The sequence below is a fragment of the Spermophilus citellus genome, assembly GCF_964194105.1.
Source record: "Spermophilus citellus genome assembly, chromosome: 1".
Lineage (NCBI taxonomy): Eukaryota > Metazoa > Chordata > Mammalia > Rodentia > Sciuridae > Spermophilus > Spermophilus citellus.
Genome location: NC_138182.1, coordinates 267,985,675 through 268,008,872, shown reverse-complemented (window position 1 = coordinate 268,008,872; position 23,198 = coordinate 267,985,675). Strand labels below are relative to the sequence as shown.

The window sequence follows — 23,198 nt, the reverse complement described above, 5'->3', positions numbered from 1 at the left end:
TATTATATTTTTCCCTCCATCTAGGATTCTCTTACCTTTCATGCAGTCATATGCAAGATCTGGAGGGTTTTCTATCACTGGAAAAATAAAAACTGCACTGATTGAGAATGCAATCTATTATGGCACCTATTTGCTGATTTTTGGAGCATTTTTAATTTATGTAGCTGTAAACCCACGTTTACATTTAGAATGGTAAGAAAAGTAGTGTTCTTAACGTTCTGTGAATGTTTGCACTTTTAAAAATCAATTTTTATCTCATATATACAGGTCATTTCTCAAGAAATATTCCAAATTTTTGTTTATTAATTCCCCCAAAAGAATATTTGAATAATCTCTATTACTAAGAAAGAAAATGTGGAATAGCATCTTTAAATGTAACCAGTAAGTGGTAGATATTAATGCTTTGACTAGTAGCTATATATTAAAAGTAATAACATTGTTTTTATTTTTTGGTACTCTGGATTGAATCCAGGGGTGCTTTACCACTGAATTATATCCCCAGAACATTTTAGTTTTCATTTTGAGACAGGGTCTTACTAAGTTGCTTAGGGCTTCACTAATTTTCTGAGTTGGCCTTGAACTTGTGATCCATTTGCTTCAGCCTCCCAAGTCTCTGGGACTACAGCATGAATCACTGTGCCCACCTAATAACATTATTTTTAGATAGGACTTCAAATTTTATAAATGAACAAATAGCTGGTTTTTTTTTCCTCACCAGAACTTGTAAATATTTGTACCTTTTGTTTTAATTGTAGTTTAAGAGCATATTTGTCCTGAAAGTTATTTTAGATTTAGATATTTCAATAAAATTGAAATCTATTTTGTTTTTATGATGGGTAATGTATGCAAAAAGCCAGGTCTGAAAATTTAGGAATAGAGTAGTAGTGATAAGTGTCACTGTTACGTTCCTGGGATTTGTGTAGATTGGCTTTGACACAAGTTAATTTGAAATTTTTTCAGCCTTCTCTTGGGTAATATTAAAAAAGAAAGTACCTGGTGAAAAGTATGTTTGTTTGTGAAAATATGTACATTTTTTTTTTTACCATGAATTATCGTGGGTTCTAATTTTGATGATAATTGAAACATTGTTTCTTATGTTAAAGTCCATTTTTATAGTTGTTTTATCTTTCTATTAAAATATACTTATTTGCTGTGACTGAAAAAAAAATAACAGGATTTGAAGATATATATATATATATATATATATATATATATATATATATATATATAAAAATAATTTTTCAATCTTTTAGGACAGTTTTCTGAAAAAGCATTTAATACTAGTTAGTTTTACTTTGCATTTTTGTAGGAAGATGTATTTATTATAGCTTTATTATTCTCTTTCTCAGGAACCAACTTCAGACAATTGGAATAGCTGCTGCCAATACTTGGGGTCTATTTCTTCTTGTGTTGTTGTTGGGGTATGGCTTGGTGGAAATTCCTCGGTCATATTGGAATGGAGCTAAAAGGGGTTATCTACTTATGAAAACTTATTTCAAGGCAGCCAAACTGATGACAGAGAAAGCAGATGCAGAAGAGAATTTGGAAGATGTTATGGAGGTAAGCATTTTTAAATCTTACAAAAGCAACTTTTCACAAGTATTATGTAACTCCTTTTTTGTCACCAAATTTTTGGTTGTTGGTAGCACATGGATGGGCTTCAAAATGCAAATTTGATGATGTCTCTATCAGAATAACTTCTTATTTTATTTATTGCTAGAGATCAAACCTAGGACCTTACACATGCTAAAGCAAGCAATCTTTTGAGGTGTCATCTTCTTCTGACAAATGTCTGGGAAATTATGTTCAGTAGTATAAGGCTATGCCTGTTGTATTGGGGAACTTTCAATAGTGCCTTCTTTTATGCTCAGAAATTTCCCAGATTAGACAATACGTTATATGGTTACTCTAAAATAGTGGAAATGAAAGTAGTGATCAGAGGACATTAGTTCCTGAAAGTTTAACCAAAGGCAATCCCACCATGTGGGAAACTGAAAATAATTTGCATGAAAGTTTGTTTCAGCAAGTTTTGTTTCTTATCTGTAATCTTAATTAGGCAATTCATTGTATTCACTTGTAAAATGCAAATTACTTGAACCAACTTCACCTTATTCAAAGTATAATTTGAAAGTCATTACTTTTAGGAATGTACACAAAAATATATAACAAATTATAAAAATTTGCTGTGTTAAATAATAACTTGGTCATGAATTTAAAAGAGGTATTGTAGACATTTTTTTCTCCCAGAAGAAAACATGCCACTTTGGTGATGTTAATTGTCAATTTAAAACCTCATGTAGAAAGCCTTTCATTCATAAAAGGAGTTAGCATTAACTCCTAAAGTTCTAATATGGCCTACAAAAAATTAATTTGGCCCACGTTTAACTCTCCAGCCTTATCCCAATCCCCCATCTTACTTACTCTGGTCACTTTGGTTACTCAGACTTGCTAATAATGAAACAGTAAACAATTCTTTAGACTTAATATTTATGTAACACTCAACTTTGGTTCCTTAAACTTAATAATGATAATAATAACAAACAGGAAAGATAGTAGAATGAATCAGACATACTTTCCTCTGTTCATATTTGAATATACCACCAGTAAAACTGCACATCAATACAACCTCAAGAAAACAGTTTTAGACTTACTGTTTGCCTAAGTCTTTCTAAATACTTGACATATATTAATATACAATTAACCCTGAACAATGGCAGAGGTTAAGGGCATTGACCCCATGTAATAAAAAATCCACATAACTTTTGACTCCTCAAAAACTTAACTACTGCTATGCATGTGGTACACACCTGTAATCCCAGTGGCTGGGGAGGCCAAGGCAGGAGGATCCCAAGTTCAAAGCCAGCTTGGTAACTTAGGGAGGCTCTAAGCAATTTAGTGAGATACTGTCTCTAAATAAAATATTAAAAAGGCTATGGATGTGGCTCGGTGATTTAAGTACCTCTTGGTAACCAAAACCTTAATTACTAGTAGCCTGTTGTTGACCTAAAGTCTTACTAATCACATAAATAATTGATTAACACAAATTTGTATGTGTATCATATATGGTGAAATATACACTAGAACCAATGAGAGACCATTTTTTACTGAGATATGCAATTTACTGAGAAGAGGAACTGAACAGGGCTACAGGGTTTTAAGTGGATATTCACAACACTTAAGCTCACCTCAACAGCAGCAAGAGGTGGCTACGAAATGTATTACAGTCGTATATACTGCTGCAGTCTGGCTGGGCACAATTCACAAGCCACTTATCAAGCATAAACAAATTTTATTTTTAGAACACACACACCACATGAGCTCTTCAGGAATTCCCTCAGAGCCCAACTGCCACTACCGACTTCCCACAAGCCTCTCCACCCCCGCCCCCCCCACTCCTCCTGCTCTTGAGGCGTATTGGCTGGGTCGTGTGGGCGGAGCCAAAAAAAGTCCCCCAGTGAGCAGCTCCATGGTCTGAAAGGGCGGGGAAACAGCCCAATGAGCATCACTGCAGAGGAGCCAATCAGCTGGCAGCTAGAAGTTTGCTGGGGCTGCTATGAGCCAATCATCATCTGGCAGCTGGAAGTTTGCTGGGGCCACTGTGAGCCAATCATCAGCTGGCAGCTGGAAGTTTGCTGGCAGCTGGAAGTTTGCTGGGGCCCCTTCGGCTGTGGCTCTCAACAATATACTACAGTTAATTTTAAGCAATTATGACTTAATACTGTATCTTTACATTTTTAACGTTTTTCATGTCTACAAATGGTGCTATGTATGGTCTGTAAGTGTGTGTACATTTGGATGAATTTTGACTTTTTAGAATAAATTTGTATATATTTTATGGTAGTAAATGATAATAGACTCTCCTATGTACATTTAATGCATTCATAACAGAACTAATTTTAAAAAATATTTTTTACAATATTTCTAGGCTATATGGTTCATCTGTGGGGTTTTATTTATTTATTTATTTATTTTTAAGGAGGGGGGGTTTTATTTATTTATTTATTTATTTATTTTTATGTGGTGCTGAGAATCAAACCCGGGTCCTGCCCCTGCTAAGCGAGCACTCTATTGCTGAGCCACAATCCCAGCCCTCTGGGTTTTTTTAATTGTTACAAACCTCCAAAAATAAAAAATCTGCATACAAGTGGATTTGAGCAGTTTCAAGGGTCAACTGTATTTAATTAAAACAATAGTTGTAATAGAGTTTATTTTTAATTCCCATTTTATGAAAATGATGCACAGAGAAGTTAAGTAACTTTCCTATATATCACACAGCTAGTAAGTGGTAGAACCAGAAATTCTAACTTTAGTTTGTGCTATAATAAAGACTAGCACACTTTTTTCTGTAAAGGCCGGATGGTAAATATTTTAGGCAGTGTGTGCCATATGGTCTCCTGTTTTAACTACTCTGTCTTTGTAGCATGAAAGCAGCCATAGACAATACATAAATGAATGAGCATTCTTGTCTTCCAGTATAAGAACAGATAGTGGACTGGATTTTATCTGATCGGATGACCCCCATCTCTTAATCATTTCATTTATTACCTCTCTTTTCTGTCTTTAAACATGCTTTTCCCACACTCTTGAAATATTCTTGACCTTCTTCAACTAATTCTTGCTTCATTTTCAGGTCTTAACATAAATGAGAATTCTTCAGGGAAGCCTTCTGTATTAGCATCGTAGGACTACAATAACAAAAGTAATACAAACTAGGTAGCTTAAATGACAGAAATTTATTTTCTCACAGTTCTGGAGGGTAAAAGTTAAGATTGACACATTGGCAAGTTTGGTTTTTCTGAAGGCTGTCAGGAAAATCTGCGTCACACCTGCCTTCTAGTTTCTGGCTTGCTTGTAGTCTTTGGTATTCCTTGGATTTTAGATCTCTGCCTTCATCTTTACATGGTGTTCTCCTTGTGTGTCTCTATGTTCAAGTTCCCCTTTTTATAGATACCAGTTATGTGGGATTAGGGCCCACTATACTCCAGTATGGCCTTGTCTTAATTTAGCTAATTTTGTCTGCAACAACCCTATTTCTAATAAGACCACATACTGAGGTACTGGGGATTAGGGCTTTAACATATGAATTGTTAGAAGATAAATTCAATCCTTAGTGCTTTTTCTATTTCCCAGACTCTTAGACCATCGGCATCCATTTTTTAAGTGAATGAATAAATGAACAATGCCAATCAAAATCCCAACAGCATTTCTTGTAGAAATAGATAAAAAAATCATGAAATTCATATGGAATAATAAAAGACCCAGAATAGCAAAAACAATGCTAAGCAGGAAGTGTGAATCAGGCGGTATAGCGATACCAGACTTCAAACTATACTACAGAGCAATAGTAACAAAAACAGCATGGTACTGGTACCAAAACAGGCGGGTGGACCAATGGTACAGAATAGAGGACACAGTAACCAATCCACAAAACTACAACTATCTTATATTTGATAAAGGGGCTAAAAGCATGCAATGGAGGAAGGATAGCATCTTCAACAAATGGTGCTGGGAAAACTGGAAATCCATTTGCATCAAAATGAAACTGAATCCCTTTCTCTCGCCATGCACAAAAGTTAACTCAAAATGGATCAAGGAGCTTGATATTAAATCAGAGACATGGCGTCTGATAGAAGAAAAAGTTGGCTATGATCTACATACTGTGGGGTCGGGCCCCAAATTCCTCAATAGGACACCCATAGCGCAAGAGTTAATAACTAGAATCAACAAATGGGACTTACTCAAACTAAAAAGTTTTTTTCTCAGCAAAAGAAACAATAAGAGAGGTAAACAGGGAGCCTACATCCTGGGAACAAATCTTTACTCCACACACTTCAGATAGAGCCCTAATATCCAGAGTATACAAAGAACTCAAAAAATTAGACAATAAGATAACAAATAACCCAATCAACAAATGGGCAAAGGACCTGAACCAGACACTTCTCAGAGGAGGACATACAATCAATAAGTACATGAAAAAATGCTCACCATCGCTAGCAGTCAGAGAAATGCAAATCAAAACCACCCTAAGATACCATCTCACTCCAGTAAGATTGGCAGCCATTATGAAATCCAATAACAACAAGTGCTGGAGAGGATGCGGGGAAAAGGGTACACTTGTTCATTGTTGGTGGGACTACAAATTGGTGCAGCCAATTTGGAAAGCAGTATGGAGATTTCTTGGAAAGCTGGGAATGGAACCACCATTTGACCCAGCTATTCCCCTTCTCGGTCTATTCCCTAAAGACCTAATAAGAGCATGCTACAGGGACACTGCTACATGGATGTTCATAGCAGCACAATTCACGATAGCAAGATTGTGGAACCAACCTAGATGCCCTTCAATAGATGAATGGATAAAAAAATGTGGCATTTATACACAATGGAGTATTACTCTGCATTAAAAAATGACAAAATCATAGAATTTGGAGGGAAATGGATGGCATTAGAGCAGATTATGCTAAGTGAAGCTAGCCAATCTTTAAAAAACAAATGCCAAATGACTTCTTTGATATAAGGGGAGTAACCAAGGACAGGGTAGGGAGGAAGAGCTTGAGAAGAAGATTAACATTAAACAGGGATGAGAGGTGGGAGGGAAAGGGAGTGAGAAGGGAAATCGCATGGAAATGGAAGGTGTTCCTCAGGGTTATACAAAATTACATATAAGAGGAAAGGAGGGGTAAGAGAAGAATAATACAAGTGGAAGAAATGAATTACAGTAGAGGGGGTAGAGAGAGAAGAGGGGAGGGGAGGGGAAGGGGGATAGTAGAGAATAGGATAGACAGCAGAATACATCAGACACTAGAATGGCAATATGTAAATCGATGGAAGTGTAACTGATGTGATACAGCAATCTGTATACGGGGTAAAAATGGGAGTTCATAACCCACTTGAATCAAACTGTGAAATATGATATATTAAGAACTATGTAATGTTTTGAACGACCAACAATTAAAAAAAAAGTGCACTGTGGAAAATTTTATGTTGACTTTTCACATTTATTCTCTATAAAATGTAAGAACTGTAGCAAACGTTGATTCAAAAAGTGGGAATAAATATCTAAATATTCGAATATATTTCCTCAAGTCTGTGATGAATGTTATCACATTTTTCAAAGAAGATAATTTACATTTAATAATTTTATGTTTATATTTTGATATACCTGAAAATTTGAAACTGAAGGAAAATTCGAGATATTTGAAAATTTATATTTGATAATATACTGAATGAAATAGATGTTGTTATTAGGTAGAAGCACTTAGAAATAAGGTGTGGAAAATGAAGAAAAAACATTGGTGCCTTCAATGCTACTTTAGTATTCATAGGTTTAAAGTGGGGGGATTTAAAAAATTTTAGATAAGAGAAAAATTTCTATATGAATAAGAAACACCTCTTTTCTTAATGGATTATAATAGTAGCTATTTCACATAGATAGCAGAAGCCTTCTCCCTTACCCGTAAAAAAACATGATTTGAATGTGATTTCATTTGCCCATATACAAGTACTTATTGTCTTTCTGCCATAAGAAGTGCTATGTAGAACTGACCGTTAGAATATTAACTGTCTAGAGTGGAAAACTATATCCTCCCATATAATATATGGTAAATGTGATGTGAATGATACAAAGAAAATGCTCTAATATGGAGAGCTTTCTTATCTGAATAGTAATCAGAGGAGATATAGTATGACCTGGTGTGACCTGGGTCTTTAAGGATGAATAGAATTTTGATAGCTAAAAGCATTCCAGTTAAATATCAGAATGTTTTAAACCAAATCAAAGTGAACATAGTTTATCTTCAAAAGATAAAGTCATAGTTGGGCCTTGAATGCCAAATGGAAAAGTCCAGAATGTATTTTGAAAATAATAAGGAAGCTGGACATGGTGACCCGTGCTTATAATCCTAGCAGTTCAGGAGGCTGAGGCAGGAGGACCTCCAGTTCAGAGCCAGCCTCAGCAAAAGCAAGGCTCTAAGCAACTGAGTGAGACCCTATCTCTAAATAAAATACAAAATAAGGCTAGGGATGTGGTTCAGTGGTCAAGCACCCCTGAGTTCAATCCCCAGTACCACCCCCCTCCAAAAAAAGGAAGTAATAAGGAACCAATCAATGATACTTTCCAAGCAGGGAAAAGATTCTTAGATATCCATATAATCCCCAAATGCAGTTTTATCAAAACTACTTTGGTATATTTAAAATATGTATCTCTTTGGAATTTAAAGGTAAAATATCTTATATAGAATATACAGTCAGATTGTGTAATTCATTTTTCAAAGTAGGATAAAATTGTGCTCAATTACAAACTTTAAGGCAGTTTAATAATAGACAATTAAAATGTAATAATGTTTCAAGGGGACATTTTAAAAACTCAAGTTTGTTCTTGTCACATGTAATACATCTGTGCATCTATTTTTTTTGAGGCATCAGTAAAACTTAAAAGCCATAGCAAACCATTCAAAAGGTATTACTAGATACCTTAAAAAGTCACTGCTCAATTTTGTTATTTTTCTAGAGAATTTTAAAGAGGAAGAAATAGCTACTTATTTCTACTGAAAACTGCTTATTGGCCCACTTTCATGGATATTGTCTGTCCTGCTTACAAAATAATTGATTTGGCACACTGATGAAAGAGCTTAAAGTTATGTTATTTTATATGAAGGAAACAGACTAATATTTCAAATACTTCCAATACTTACAAAAATTGTGAACTTTTGAAGGAAACTTAAATTCACAGCATATGTAGCAAATGTTAAAAGTTGAAATAGTTATTTCAACAAAGTATTGAAAGTTTTGCTTTAACATGTCTAAATTTAAAGGTAAAATATTTTATATAGAGTATACAGTAAGATTGTGTAGTTCATTTTTCAAAGTAAGATAAAATTGTGCTCAGTTACAAACTTTAAGGCAGTTTAATAATAGACAATTAAAATGTAATAATGTTTCAAGGGGACATTTTAAAAACTCAAGTTTGTTCTTGTCACTCTTGCATTTGGGCCTCACACATTTACCTCAAAATAAATTGTTATTAATGCCTTTTAGGAGCACTTTGATTTTCTTCTTCGGCCTAGTGAAGTGCTAGTCAGGACTTTACTCTTCTTTTCTCTGTAGTCATGCTGGTTTTTTGTTTGTTTGTTTGTTTGTTTTTTCCTGTCTAAAACAATTTGTTCACTTCTACCTGGAGACCTTTGTATTCGCTGTCCTTGTTCTTCTATTTGGAATATTCTTGCCCTTCCTTTTAATTGACTAACTTCTACTTATTTTGTTTTATCCAATTTTAAATGAAGTACGGCTGTCTAGTTAGGCCTCAGTAGCCACATTGAAATCATATGCAACTTTATTTTAGTTTACTTTATTTATTTTATTTGTGGTGCTGTGGGTCAAACCCATGGCCTTGTGCTAGCCAAGAGTTCTACCTCTGAGCTACAACCTGAGCCTGTATTTCACTTTAGCTTATCAGTGTATCAGAAAGCCTCCTACAAGAGATTATACCCCCCCAGAGGATTTTACTTTTTTTTGTTTTACAGCAGTTTCCACATCATTTCTACTTGACTAATGTCTGTTTTCTTCATTAAGCTAAGTTCCTTGACAGGAACTATGTCTGTTGGTATAGATTATTCCTAGAGTATGCATATACTAAATTTTGACGGACAGTGCCAGGTAACCCTCCAAATAGATTATATCATTTTTTACTGCATATGGAGGGCCTGTTTCCTTACACTCTTATGTCACTACATAATATCAAGTTTTTTAACTCTGCAGGAAAGCTCTTTTTAAAAAATTATTATTTGTTTATAGTAAGCTTGAACATTATAATTGCAATTATAAACCAATTTTATTTCTTCTGTATTCTTATTTTTTCTATTTAGTAGTAAGAGCTATTCATATATTAAGGATGGTGATTCTTTGTCATATAATTAAATATTTTTCATAACTTTTTCTGCCTCTAGTTCTCTATCCCTTGAAGCCCTTCTCTGCCTTATAGTCCCAATGTTCTTTTTTTTAAAATTTTTTTTTTAGTTGTTGATGGACCTTTATTTTATTAATTTACTTATATGTGGTACTGAGAATTGAACCCAGTGCCTCACACATGTGAGACAAGCACTTTACAACTGAGCCAAATCCTAGCCACCAATATTCTTTTTAAATCCTGCTTAGTTCCCTCTTAACTCCCAGATTGTGATATGGAGTTGCTTCTGCCTGAAATAGTGGTTCCAACTCTTGTTTCTATTTCATGAATATTATTGAATATTTCTTAGGAACTACTAGTAAATAATTGTTTTTAGTAAGCTTGAATACCTTTTTAGGCATTTATGGATCAATTGTATTTCTTCTGTATTCTCATTTTTTGTTTCTGCCTGGACTCAGTGACATATGCCTAAAATCCTAGTGACTCAGGAAACTGAGTCAGAAGGCTAATAAGTTCAAGCCAGCCTGGGAAACTTAGCAAGACCCTGTCTTAAAATTAAAAAATAAAAGGGCTAGGGATGTAGCTCAGTAGCAGACCAACCCTGAGAGTTCAGTTCCCAGTACGGTTATAAAAAAATCCTCTTCCTAACTCTTTTTATGCCTTTCATTAAATTACCTATTTAATTATCTCACCACTACATTATAATTTGAGTCAAAGATTGACAATGCAATGTCTTCCAACCTTGCTATTCTGTATGTATTATGGTCACCTTATAGCCACCACAGTGCTGACATGGGGTGATCTTAATAAACAAGTATGAGATGAACCAATCAATTATGGCTGCTCTAGAGTATTCTATTGGAAACATCAGGTGCTTTGTGACATGTGTAGTCTTTTTCTTTGGTTTCTTCACTGTATTTTAGATAAATGAAATGATTCATCTTGATGAGTACGGTGGAGTAATACAGTCCTGTTCTTAGGATCAGTTTATCAGATCCTTTGTGAACATTTTAAATAATGTTTAATCATCTTTGTATATTAAGTAAGCAAATGATAAGGGAATAAATCTAGAAAGTAATAAAAAGTGAGTGTATAGATACAATTCAGTTGCCTTATACTTTTGCATGTCTTTTTAAGAACTCTTATTCAGTAGAAAAACAAAACAAAACAAAAACCTTTGTAATGCTAAGTAATTTGAGTTGAAATTAAACTTGTAAAGTTTTAGTAAGCTTGAAATGTCTCACCTCTAGAAATGGAAATATTCTTATTCCTCTTGTTCTTGTTATAGGAGGTTCGTAAAGTGAATGAAAGCATCAAGTATAACCACCCATTGAGAAAATGTGTTGATACAATACTTAAAAAGGTAATTTTAAAATATATAATTACATAATATATAAATTAATATGTAATAACAACAAAAGCATCATAAAAGTATAAAAATGTCTATGGTTCAGGTCTTCCCAGTGCATTTTCATGGAAATATTAACCATAAACCAGTAGTAATTTGTACTTAGACTTTTTCCTCCTGTTATTATAAGTTTACTGTTAATTACTGACAATATTTTCCACTAAAACATGAAGATAGAATTAATATTGAGTTATGTAAAATAATTGCTATGACACAGTGTTGGAGATAAACCTTTAAGGTGCCATTGTAAATAAGCACTGAAGGCATTTCTTTTATAAGAAAATAAACTGGGGCTGGGGTTGTGGCTCAGCAGTAGAGCGCTCGTCTAGCGTGTGCAAGGCCCTGGGTTTGCTCCTCAGCGCCACATAAAAATAAATAAATAAAATAAGTGTATTGTGTCCAACTACAACTAAAAAATAAACATTAAAAAAAAGAAAATAAACTAACCTCTATAATTTCTTGCAACTAGCTTTCTAAATGTCATTTTACAGTATATAATCAATCACGAAATAACTGACATTATGAAGTATATAATAAGTATTTAATAAGAAACCATATAATTAAGGTTTTGATGAGGTGGTATTGAGTTACAGGTATTCATATACTTCCAAACCCAGTTCTTTGTGGTTCCCCAGTTGTCTTTTATGCAGCCTGAGAACCACTGAAAAATGTCTTTTCCTATTGTACTGATTGTTAGCTAGTGTTACTTTGGCTATTTTAGTCATAGGAATAAATTTTCTGACCATTTTTCTCGTAATTGTAAGTTTTTGAGACCTATTTAGGGAGGTTAACTAACTTGCCCAAATTCATATAGGTAATAAGTGACCAGTAGTATGGCAGATACCCCAGATCTTACATGTGTTTCTCTGTATTGTGCCTTTCAAAATTCAGCACCTTGGATTTCTTATAATGTTTTTCATAATTTAGCTAGAAAAATAATTGATATTTTTTTCAGATGCTTATTTAGCATACACCTTTCAAATACTATTTGCTTCATGTAGGTAAACTTACCTACAATTAAGGTAAGTTTGCCTCTACCATTGTCTCGACCATTCCCCAGCTAGTATATCTGAGATAAAGATTAATGTTAATAGAGGTGAGAAGAAGCTGAACACATTTTTTAAAACATTTTTTTAAAAAATGTGAGCAAGTGAAAATCTATTCAGAGATGCCAATAAAGGAAGAAAAATGTTTTCAAGAAAATTAAAAATGCCCAAGAATGAAAGATTTTTTTAATAAAAATAAATTTTCATCTTTTATAATTAATATTTTAAAACTCTGTTTCTTTTTAGTGTCCTACAGAGTATCAGGAAAAAATGGGTAGAAACATGGATGATTATGAAGATTTTGATGAAAAGCGTAATACCTATCCAAGTGAAAAGAGTCTGGTAAAATTACATAAACAGGTAACTTAAATAATTAATTATAGCTCTTTCTCTTTCAGTTAGATTTGCAATTATAAATCAACTAGATTTATAATTATTGCACACAAAAAATAAATTTTGATTGAATTCATATCTAAAATTTCTTTCCATACTATACATATCATTGTTTTTTGAAATGTGTTAACTTTGTGCTTCCAGACAGTGGTACCTTGGGCAATTGAGGAATAAGGATTAGAACTGTTACGGTCTATGGAACTATCATATCATAAAAAAAAAAAAAAATTCTTGACCCTACACAGTAAATACCACTAGTATGTTCATGTTGTGACCAAAATAAAATAAAATAAATAAAAATAAAAAATGCTCACTAGCATTTTTAGCATCATAGCAAGAAGCACCATGTCACTTTGTCCCCTTACTGGTGATCATTAGGTTGACACACTGTTCTCTCAGACTAACACATCCACCCTCTTATCTTTTTTAGGTGATTTATTCAGTTCAGAGGCACCGTCGAACTCAAGTACAATGGCAGATTCTCTTGGAACAGGCATTTTATCTAGAAGATGTAGCGAAAAATGAAACTAGTGCAACTCATCAGTTTGTTCACACCTTTCAATCACCAGAGCCTGAAAATCGATTTATCCAATATTTTTATAATCCTACAGTTGGTATGGAATTTCATATAAATTTCAAAGTTTAGTAGTATTTTTTCTACAGGAAAAAGTGCATATTTTCTCAGTGCAAAGCTGAATTTTACTTGTATTATTTAGTTTATACCATGTGGTAATATGGGGTAACTATTTTACTTGTAAAAATATATCATCTGAGCTGGGGTTGTAGCTCAGTGATAGAGCACTTGCCTAGCATGTGTGAGGCACTGGGTTTGATTCTCAGCACTGCATATAAATAAAGTCCATTGACAACTAAAAAAATACTAAAAAAAAAAAAAATTATCATATCCATTAGTTTCCAGTGTTACTTCAAAAATGATTAAAATTCTAAAATGTATTACAAAAATATATGTAATATCTCAAGCATATTATATGTGATATATATTTAAATAATTATAATTTTAAGCAACTATAAATCATCAGCTTGAGTCATATTGACATACTACTAAAATATCCCCTAAGAAATCCTCTTTGCTTATTTACATTCTAGTCTTATTTATGAAGACTAAAGAAAAATTAGAAATGCCCAAGAATGAAAGATTTTTAATAAAAATAACTTTTATAATTAAAGTTTTCAAAATCTGTTTTCTTTTTTAAATATTTTTTTTAGTTTTTGATAGACTTTTATTTTATTCATTTATTTATATGTGGTGCTGAGAATCGAACCCAGTGCCTCACACGTCAGGCAAGTGCTCTACCACTGAGCCACAATGCTAGCCCCTGTTTTCTTTTCAGTGCCCTCCAGAGTATTGGGAAAAAATGAGTAGGAGCATATATCCTCCATAAAGTCTCCTTTAATCTTTAATGTTTTTAGTCTTTGTGTTTTATAACTGAGGTGTTTGTGGAAAGTACAGGCCAGCTGTTTATTCAATGTCCCTGAATTTGAGTTTGATATGTCTCATGATTAGATGTAGGTTATACATTTTGAGCAGAAATAACCATAGCAAAGATAACATGCTCTTCTTAGTGCATCATAGCAAGAAGCACCATGTCACTTTGTCCCCTTATTGGTGATCATTTGGTCAGGATATGTCTGCAAGATCCATCCACTGTAAAATTGCTATTTTTCTTTTTATAATTATCTTGTTGGGAGAGATTCTGAAATATTGTCAATACCCTTTTACTCCTCTAGTTTTCCTAATTGTATTTTTCTTTAATTTTCCAGAATGGTACTGGGAATGTCTTTTGCGACCATGGTTTTACAGGATACTTGCTGTGGTTTTGTCTATCTTCTCTGTGATTGTTGTGTGGTCAGAGTGCACGTTCTTTAGCACAACTCCTGTCTTATCCCTCTTTGCAGTCTTCATACAGCTGGCAGAAAGAACTTACAATTATATTTATATTGAGGTCAGTTTATTTCATATCTGTCATAAAATACATGTCTGTTCATAGCATAATCCTTAACTATTGTATCTTTTCTCATACATTTCTTCCAGTAATAATAAAACCTGTGAAGTTTCTCACAGTGTTATTAGTCATACTTCCAAAAATGAACTTCATCAATTTACCCAGAGTATAAAACACTAAGAGCTGTATTTGAGGAGAGCTAGTGAAAAATTGTTTTATGAGAATACTTTGATCCACTTTATGCCAATGAAGCTACATAACTTATAATCTTCATGTGAAGAGTTGCCAAGGGAATGGGAAAACAGGCTCACTTCAGGAGGTAGATTTGAAATTTATGGGTCTAGGATGTTGAACTGGTTGAAATGTAGATTTTTTTTATATAATTTCATTTTCTTAGGTGATTTTTAAAAACCACTTTATTGTATTTTAATTTTAGGACCTCAATAAGTATTAGGAAATGAACGGTAATGCTTATTATAGTATATAAAATAATAAAGTCCGTTAGTCTTAAACTGTTCTGTTTTTGTTTTTTTCAGATTGCTTGCTTTCTGTCTATCTTCTTCCTAAGTATCTGTGTTTATTCTACTGTATTTAGGATTCGTGTATTTAACTATTATTACTTGGCTTCACATCACCAGACTGATGCTTACAGTCTTCTTTTCAGTGGCATGTAAGTTGGATTGAGTTTAGAAATAAGAAAAATATATCCATTGCATGCATTATAATGGACCTCTCTTTTATTGTTTTTTTTATGGATGTTGCATATATTTCTATGATATGGTTGATAAGGCTTTAAGTATTGAATAACGTTTGTTGATTCACAGATAAATCCTCCTTGAGGTTTAAGGTTAAACTAGGTGTGTTAATCAGCTTGTCATTGCTGTGATCAAGATTTGTGACAAGAACAACTTAGAGAAGGAAAAGTTTATTTTGGGCTCATAGTTTCAGAAGTCTCAGTCATCTCTGTTCATGGTCAGCAGACTCCAAATCTGTGGGCCCGAAGTGAGGCAGAACATCATGCTGTGAGGTCATGGAGGAGGAAAACTATTCTGTTCATGGAAGCTGGGAAACAGAGAGAGAGAGAGAGAGAGAGAGAGAGAGAGAAAGAACCAAGGACAAAGTATAATCCTCAAGAGCAAGTGCCCAGTGACTTACTTCCTCCAGACACACCCCACTGTTCACAGTTACCACCCAGTAATTCATTTATATTATTAATCCATCAAATGGATTAATCCATTTATTAGGTTTCTCTCTCATCATCTAATCATTTCATTTCTAGAGCTTTGCAACATGAGCTTTTCAAGGAGCATCTCATATTTAAACCACAATATTACATATCCTAGATTACAAAGGAGAAGTAAGACATAGTGAGCTTGAATTTACCAATTAGAGACTCAGTATGTAGATAAATAAGTAATAGAAACAATTGAAAGTTTATAAATATTAATTCATACTTAGAGAATATTCACAGAATCAGTGGCCTAAACTGAATTGAAGAATATAAAGAAAACCAACAGGAATAATTTTTCCTGAGGAATTTAGAGTTTAGAGAAATGCCTCTAGGTTGGGCTGGGTTGCACAATCTATTATGTATTGTCAAATCAATCATTTGAGGCATTTCTAAGGGTGGGGCTCAAAGATGTTCACTGGAATTGATACTTGAAGTATCTTTAAGACTCTTGGGGCTGGGAATATAGCTCAGTGGTAAAGTGCATGCCTTGCATGCACAAGGCTCTGGGTTCAATTTCCAGCACCACAAAACAAAACAAGACTTTTTTTTTATTTGACAAATAATTATGAACTTGAAGGAAGTTGCTAATGTACTACACAGACTCCTATGTATACTAAACTTCTCCTGATAATGAAATGTTATATAGTTATTGTATAATAACAAAACCAAAAAAATTGGACCATTACTGTTAACTACTCTGTAGACAATATTTAGTTCTCACCATTTTCAGTGCTTCATTTTTCTGTGTAAATTCCTACAGGTACCATCACAATCAAGATCCAGAACTGTTATCTCACCACAAAAGAGCTTCCTCATAATACCTCTCTATGTTCTCGTTTCTTCTTTCTTCCCACACTCAATTCTCCACATATGAAGTTTTGTAGGGTACTTTTTAAAACTGAACAACCCTTTTTATACTCACTATACCTGTCAGAATGAACATTTTGATGCAACTTTAGATCTTTTATATACAGAGTACCATACCCCTTGAGAATGTTACTGTCATTGCGATGCTGTGAGATACATTGCACAGATAGTAGAGTTAAAAGAGGTGCATACAAAGGAACTTCACAAATTATGGGATACCACTGTGACAAGGAGCCTGAGGCTGTAGTTTTGCCATGTAGATTTTGATGGCTTTAAGGGGAATATGATTAATAGGATTTTCAGAATGTCTCCCAAGTGACTAAGGGATGTTCATGTTAAAAATTCAAAATGTATATGGTGCAAATAAATGAATACTATAGCTATAATGATTTGAAATGTTTTTAGTACATTCAATGTAATATAAAATATCTTTTGCTGCACTATCTTTTATATTTTCTGGTTTTAAAAAATATTTACTGCAGGTTATTTTGCCGCTTGACTCCTCCTTTATGTCTTAATTTCTTGGGTCTGACCCATATGGATTCATCCATCTCTCACAAGAATACTCAGCCAACTGCTTATACATCTGTAAGTATGGCCAGAAAACAGAATTCATTAACTCTATGAGAGATCATTATTGTAAACTTTCTTTTAATGCTGGCAAGAATGTACTATAGCACTTTTAAACTCATTTTTGTGACTGAAAATTTCTCCTGCTGAGTGTGGTAATAGACATTTGTAATCCCAATTACTTGGGAGAAGAGGCAGGAGGATCTCAAGTTCAAGGCTAGCCTGGGCAACTTAGTGAGACCCTGTCTCAATAAAAAAGGGCAGGGAATAGAGCCCAGTAGTATACTCCCCACTCCTGGATTTAATCCCTAGTACCATTGGAAAAAAAAATTAAACTTTTTCTTAACAATGTATATGTGATTACTAATGCTGACTGGATAAAAGTGATTTTGCTTCTCATCATAAAAAAATGTTTTTTTGTACATAAGTTGTCTATCAGAAGGGTATCCAAAGACCTGACCTATAAAATATTAACCTTAATAAGACTATTAAAAACTTAAGAGAAAATTTGGATTAAAAAAACAAAATTTTTAAAAATTTGACCGCTTAATGTATTGCTTCTATTTTTTGATAAATTCAGTTTATTAATATGACTATGGTTGTAGGTAAATTTTCTAATGACAAGAAGGAATGAAAAATATAGAACTGTGCTGATTTAACTTACTTTTTTCTTGCTCTTCAGATTATGGGTTCCATGAAAGTTTTATCCTTTATTGCAGATGGATTCTATATATATTATCCTATGTTAGTGGTAATTCTCTGCATTGCTACTTATTTTAGGTAAGAGGCTTAACATTACTTTTTTCACACTCATAGTTGTATTGGGGTATCTTTTCATTTTAAAACTTTAAAAAACATTTATTGGTTGGGTTTTAGTTGTTTGCTTTATTTTGGTTTTGAGGGAGCTGGGATAGTTTGAAGGAACTGCTTGAGTGATCAGGTCTGGTTCTCCCTCTGAGGATATTTTAAAGAAAAGGGAGGTAGAGTTATTTTACTACAGTTATTCAGGCTACACAATGGTAGGGTTAATTACAGAATATTAACTTCTAAATCCTGATCTTTGACACCGACAGCCAGTATAGCTTACAAAACCCTTCAGCTTGTCCAGCTTCTTTCCAATAACATAATTTAGGGCTTTCCAGATAATTATTGCTGGATTTCTAGATTCCTCAGGTCATGGTCAGTGCAAAAGGTAGGGTGAGGAACAATTGTAGTGAGGAAAAAAACATAGGGTTAGGGAAGAAATTCTCCCTTAGTTTTCTTTTGTGAGATTAGAGAGAAAGGTGGAATCTTGGCTGGAATTCAAAAGGAGTTAATGGACAGTTGTGTGTGACTTCTCACACCCTATCTTATCTACTTTCATGTGTCAGGTATTTGCACCCTATGTTGTATGTATACTGTCTGCCCTCTCTGTGTAAGTGTTCCACAACACACCCAAAATATCACTTTAGCAAAAATGTCTTATTAATGTTAATCAGTTCGATTCTCTAATGAAAAAAACATTTGTCTACCTGTTTTTCATTTAAATTTTCCAATATCACTACATAGTTATTGTAAATAATATTTACTAATAGGTAAAGAATGAATGGATATTTTTTAAAATAAATTCTGTGTTGAATTTTAAAAGGTATTTATATTTTATCTTCTCATAAGTAAAATAGCTAAAAAATTAAAGCTTATTTATTTTTGCAGTACTGGGGATTGAACCCAGGAGCTCTTTATCACTAAGCCACATCCATTTTTTTTATTTTTTTATTTTTTATGAGACATGGTCTCACTAAGTTGCTTAGGGCTTCACTATGTTGTTGAGGTTTGCCTCGGACTTGGAATCCTTCTGCTTTAGCCTCCCAAGTTGCCAAGATTACAGGCGTGTGCCACCATGCCCCACAAAGACTATAGTTTAAATTATGTTGTTAATAACAACTGATAGCAAATCTGATATTTTGAGTTTTTCCTTTAAGGTAGAAAGGACAAAAACAAATTTATAATGCAAAAATGAATTATTGAAAGAAGAGACTAATCATACTTTGTATGTCTAAAACTAAGTTTTGATGATATGCTTATTCATTTTAAAAACTTATAAAACTATCAGTGGAACATTACGTACTTGTGATACATAAGTGATGTATTTTCATGTCAGTAGTTAGAAGTGTTAGTATTTTGAGGTGAGATGATTATATGGATCAAGGGATAAGGAGTAGAATAGTACTCTGTCTGCTATAAAATCTTAAAAGGAATCATTATGTCTAAAAATTAAAAAGAATTATTAAAAGTGTTTTTCTGGAGTTGGGATGAACATTGAATGTCCTTTTATATTTAAGTAAGAGATCAGGAGCTGGAGTTGTAGATCAGTGCTAGAGAGCTCTTACCTACCATGTGCAGCATTGGGTTTGATCCCAGCACCACGTAAAAATAAATAAATAAAATAAAGGTATTGTACCCATTTAGAACTAAAAAAAAATTTTAAAAATATGTCATTCCTCAATTTTTAAATTATGTCATAAAATAAATATTGTGTTACAGAAATGTATGAAGTGATATCTTACACTTACATGTAACTTGACTTTATAGGTCCATTTTCATTTGTAGTGCTGTCACAGTTTAATTCTTATACTAGGAGCAGAAAAGCCAGACCCACAGATAATGTTCAGATTTATTTGCCCAGACAGAGTTAGGTTGTTTCCTGGCACTTTAGACAAAGACCTTTCCAGAAACTAGTTTCATGCTTCTCATTCCCCCCAAAGATATGAAGAGGTTAAGGAAGTATTTAAAGTCACAGAATTAACATAGTTATCTACCTGAAAGCCCAATTTCACTCAATGGTAATTTGTATAAAATATTCTTTATATTGAAACATGCATATGTATTCTGAATTAGCCAGATATTTACATATTTAATGTAAATGGTAGATCTTCACTTCAACTACCTGTTTTTCCTTCTTCATACACTTAATTTTCATCCTTGCCTCTTTCTTCCCCTTTTGCCTCTGGAATTCAGGTTTCTGCAATTAAAAGCACATCAGGGACTGGGGCTATAGCTCAGTGATAACGTGCTTGCCTCACATGTATGAGGCACTGGGTTTGGTCCTCAAAAATAAATAAAGATACTGTGTGTCTACCTACAACTAAAAAAAAAAAAAAAAAAAATATATATATATATATATATATATATATATATACACACACACACACACACACACACACACACACACATATATATTTTAAAGCACATCAGTAAACAAGTCTGAGAACTAAATGTATTAAAACAAGCACTTTTAAAATTTTTGTTTTGGATTGAAGTCCCAGCTCTGCATTTATTAAGAGATATTTAGCAAACAATTTAACTCCATGGGCCTGTTTCCTTATCAGAAAAGTGATATTTATTTCTTAGGGTTATAGTAAGAATTAAATAAAAGCATCTATAAATTGTCTCATGCATAATAGTAACAATATTAATTCTGACTTTCCATCTATTCCTGCCTTCCTTGTGTACCATACTTTCAGAGTACTAGTACTTCTGTGCTGCACCACAATCAGATTAAAAGTAAATAGCAAATAAAATCTGAGGTAAAAGCCCACAGATAAGGTGTAGATTACTTTACAATATATAACTTTAAAAATTTAAATATAATTGACTAGTTCTCAGGAAGAAAAATAGAACATTAAAATCAATTTGCAATTTGGAAAGCAGTTTGGAGATTCCTGGGAAAGCTGGGAATGGAACCACCATTTGACCCTGCTATTGCCCTTCTCGGACTATTCCCTGAAGACCTTAAAAGAGCATGCTACAGGGATACTGCCACATCGATGTTCATAGCAGCACAATTCACAATAGCTAGACTGTGGAACCAACCCAGATGCCCCTCAGTAGATGAATGGATAAAAAAAAATGTGGCATCTATACACAATGGAGTACTATGCAGCAATAAAAAATGACAAAATCATAGAATTTGCAGGGAAATGGACGGCACTAGAGCAGATTATGCTTAGTGAAGCTAGCCAATCCCTAAAAAACAAATACCAAATGTCTTCTTTGATATAATGAGAGCAACTATGAACAGAGCAGGGAGGAAGAGTAGGAAGAAAAGAGTAACATTAAACAGAGACATGAGATGGGAGGGAAAGGGAGAGAAAAGGGAAATTGCATGGAAATGAAGGGAGACCCTCATTGCTATACAAAATTACATATAAGAGGTTGTGAGGGGAATGGGAAAATAAACAAGGAGAGAAATGAATTACAGTAGATGGGGTAGAGAGAGAAGAAGGGAGGGGAGGGGAGGGGGGATAGTAGGGGATAGGAAAGGTAGCAGAATACAACAATTACTAATAGGGCATTATGTAAAATTGTGGATGTGTAACCGACGTGATTCTGCAATCTGCATTTGGGGTAAAATTGGGGGTTCATAACCCACTTCAATCTAATGTATGAAATATGATATGTCAAGAGCTTTGTAATGTTGTGAACAACCAATAAAAAAAATCAATTTGCATATTTAAGACTTTCTAAACCAGAATATTCTGCATTTGAAAATGCAGGTTTTATGTGTGCATTTCAGTTGTAAAACTGTTATTTGAAAGTAATAAGTTGTTCTTGTATGATAGTCATTATTTAGTATCCTGGTATAATTGTTTTCTGAAGATATGCTGAGGGCCTAACATAGTTTGCTTCCATAAGAAATCTGGGTATAATAACCCCTAGTGAGTGAAGTACTGGATGTAAGTTTCAGAAAGTAAAACAAGTGCTTCTTGATGAATGACGGATGTAATACTACATACTTGCCATGATAACTAAAAATGAAGCATAAGCTTCTTTGGGGGTGACAGTGCTAATGAAAAGTTTACCTAAATATTTGCAATATAAAATAATGCTTGTCTTTTTGAAAATCTACTTTTATTAGTTTGGGAACCCGTTGTTTGAATCTGCTTGGTTTCCAGCAGTTCATGGGTGATAATGATATGACATCAGATTTAGTTGATGAAGGAAAAGAATTAATCAGACGAGGTAAGATTTAAAAAAAAGAAATGTGTCACATTAGATTGGGTAGAGAGAAGTGATGGGAGGGGAGGGATGGGGAAGGGGGGAAAGGAAGGGCAGCAGAATAAAATAGACACTAGTATTGCTGTATGTATATATGTATCTGTATAACCAATGTGATTCTGCACCTGTACACTTGGAAAAATGAGAAATTATACCCCATTTGATTCAAATGTGAAAATAAATAAATAAAGTAAATGAAGGGAAAATGCTAAGATTCAAAAGTACTAAGATTCAAAGTATAAAATTAATGTTTGTATAATTTGTAAATAATTTTAAATCTCTTTTCAGCAATTAGAAGTTTACAAGTTTTTTAGCTAAAAATCTACACACACAGCTTTCTTAGGAAATATAATTGTTTAATAAGTTCTGCATTCTAAAGTATGTCTACAATTACATAACATACTTGTATTGTCTTTTAGTTGTTTTCACGTTTGCCTTGAAACATATTTGCCAAGGTCTATGCAAGTATAAAATTCATTTATTTAAAAAACTATCAGTTTGATAACTACTTGGGAAATCATTCAACCAAGAGTATTTTTTTAAAGAACATAATGATTATTAATGTGAGAATGTTAGTACTGTTAGAATATATATAGCAGTCTATTAGACCCTATTCTCAAAATTGAAAGTATTAAATTTACTGATGTTCAGATGATGATGGGAAAGTGGGAAAAGCATAGACTTTAGAACGTTGGTTCTTAGATATACTCCAAAATTAGCTTGCATAGCCTTCACATGCTTTAAAAGAAGGGAATGTCTAGTTGATATAATGCTTTCTGCA

At 33.4% G+C, this 23,198-nt stretch overlaps 1 protein-coding gene across 1 annotated transcript in view; it reads left to right on the top strand.

The window, feature by feature from the left end:
• Positions 1-23,198, top strand: part of LMBRD2 (LMBR1 domain containing 2) — a 54,710-nt gene that overhangs the window by 19,215 nt on the left and 12,297 nt on the right. The window contains exons 5-14 of the mRNA XM_081283393.1: positions 25-192; positions 1,350-1,560; positions 11,190-11,264; positions 12,602-12,715; positions 13,179-13,362; positions 14,531-14,712; positions 15,249-15,382; positions 17,293-17,398; positions 18,063-18,160; positions 22,278-22,381. Of these exons, the coding sequence (XP_081139519.1) occupies positions 25-192; positions 1,350-1,560; positions 11,190-11,264; positions 12,602-12,715; positions 13,179-13,362; positions 14,531-14,712; positions 15,249-15,382; positions 17,293-17,398; positions 18,063-18,160; positions 22,278-22,381 (1,376 nt within the window). The remainder of the gene's footprint in view (positions 1-24; positions 193-1,349; positions 1,561-11,189; positions 11,265-12,601; positions 12,716-13,178; positions 13,363-14,530; positions 14,713-15,248; positions 15,383-17,292; positions 17,399-18,062; positions 18,161-22,277; positions 22,382-23,198) is intronic.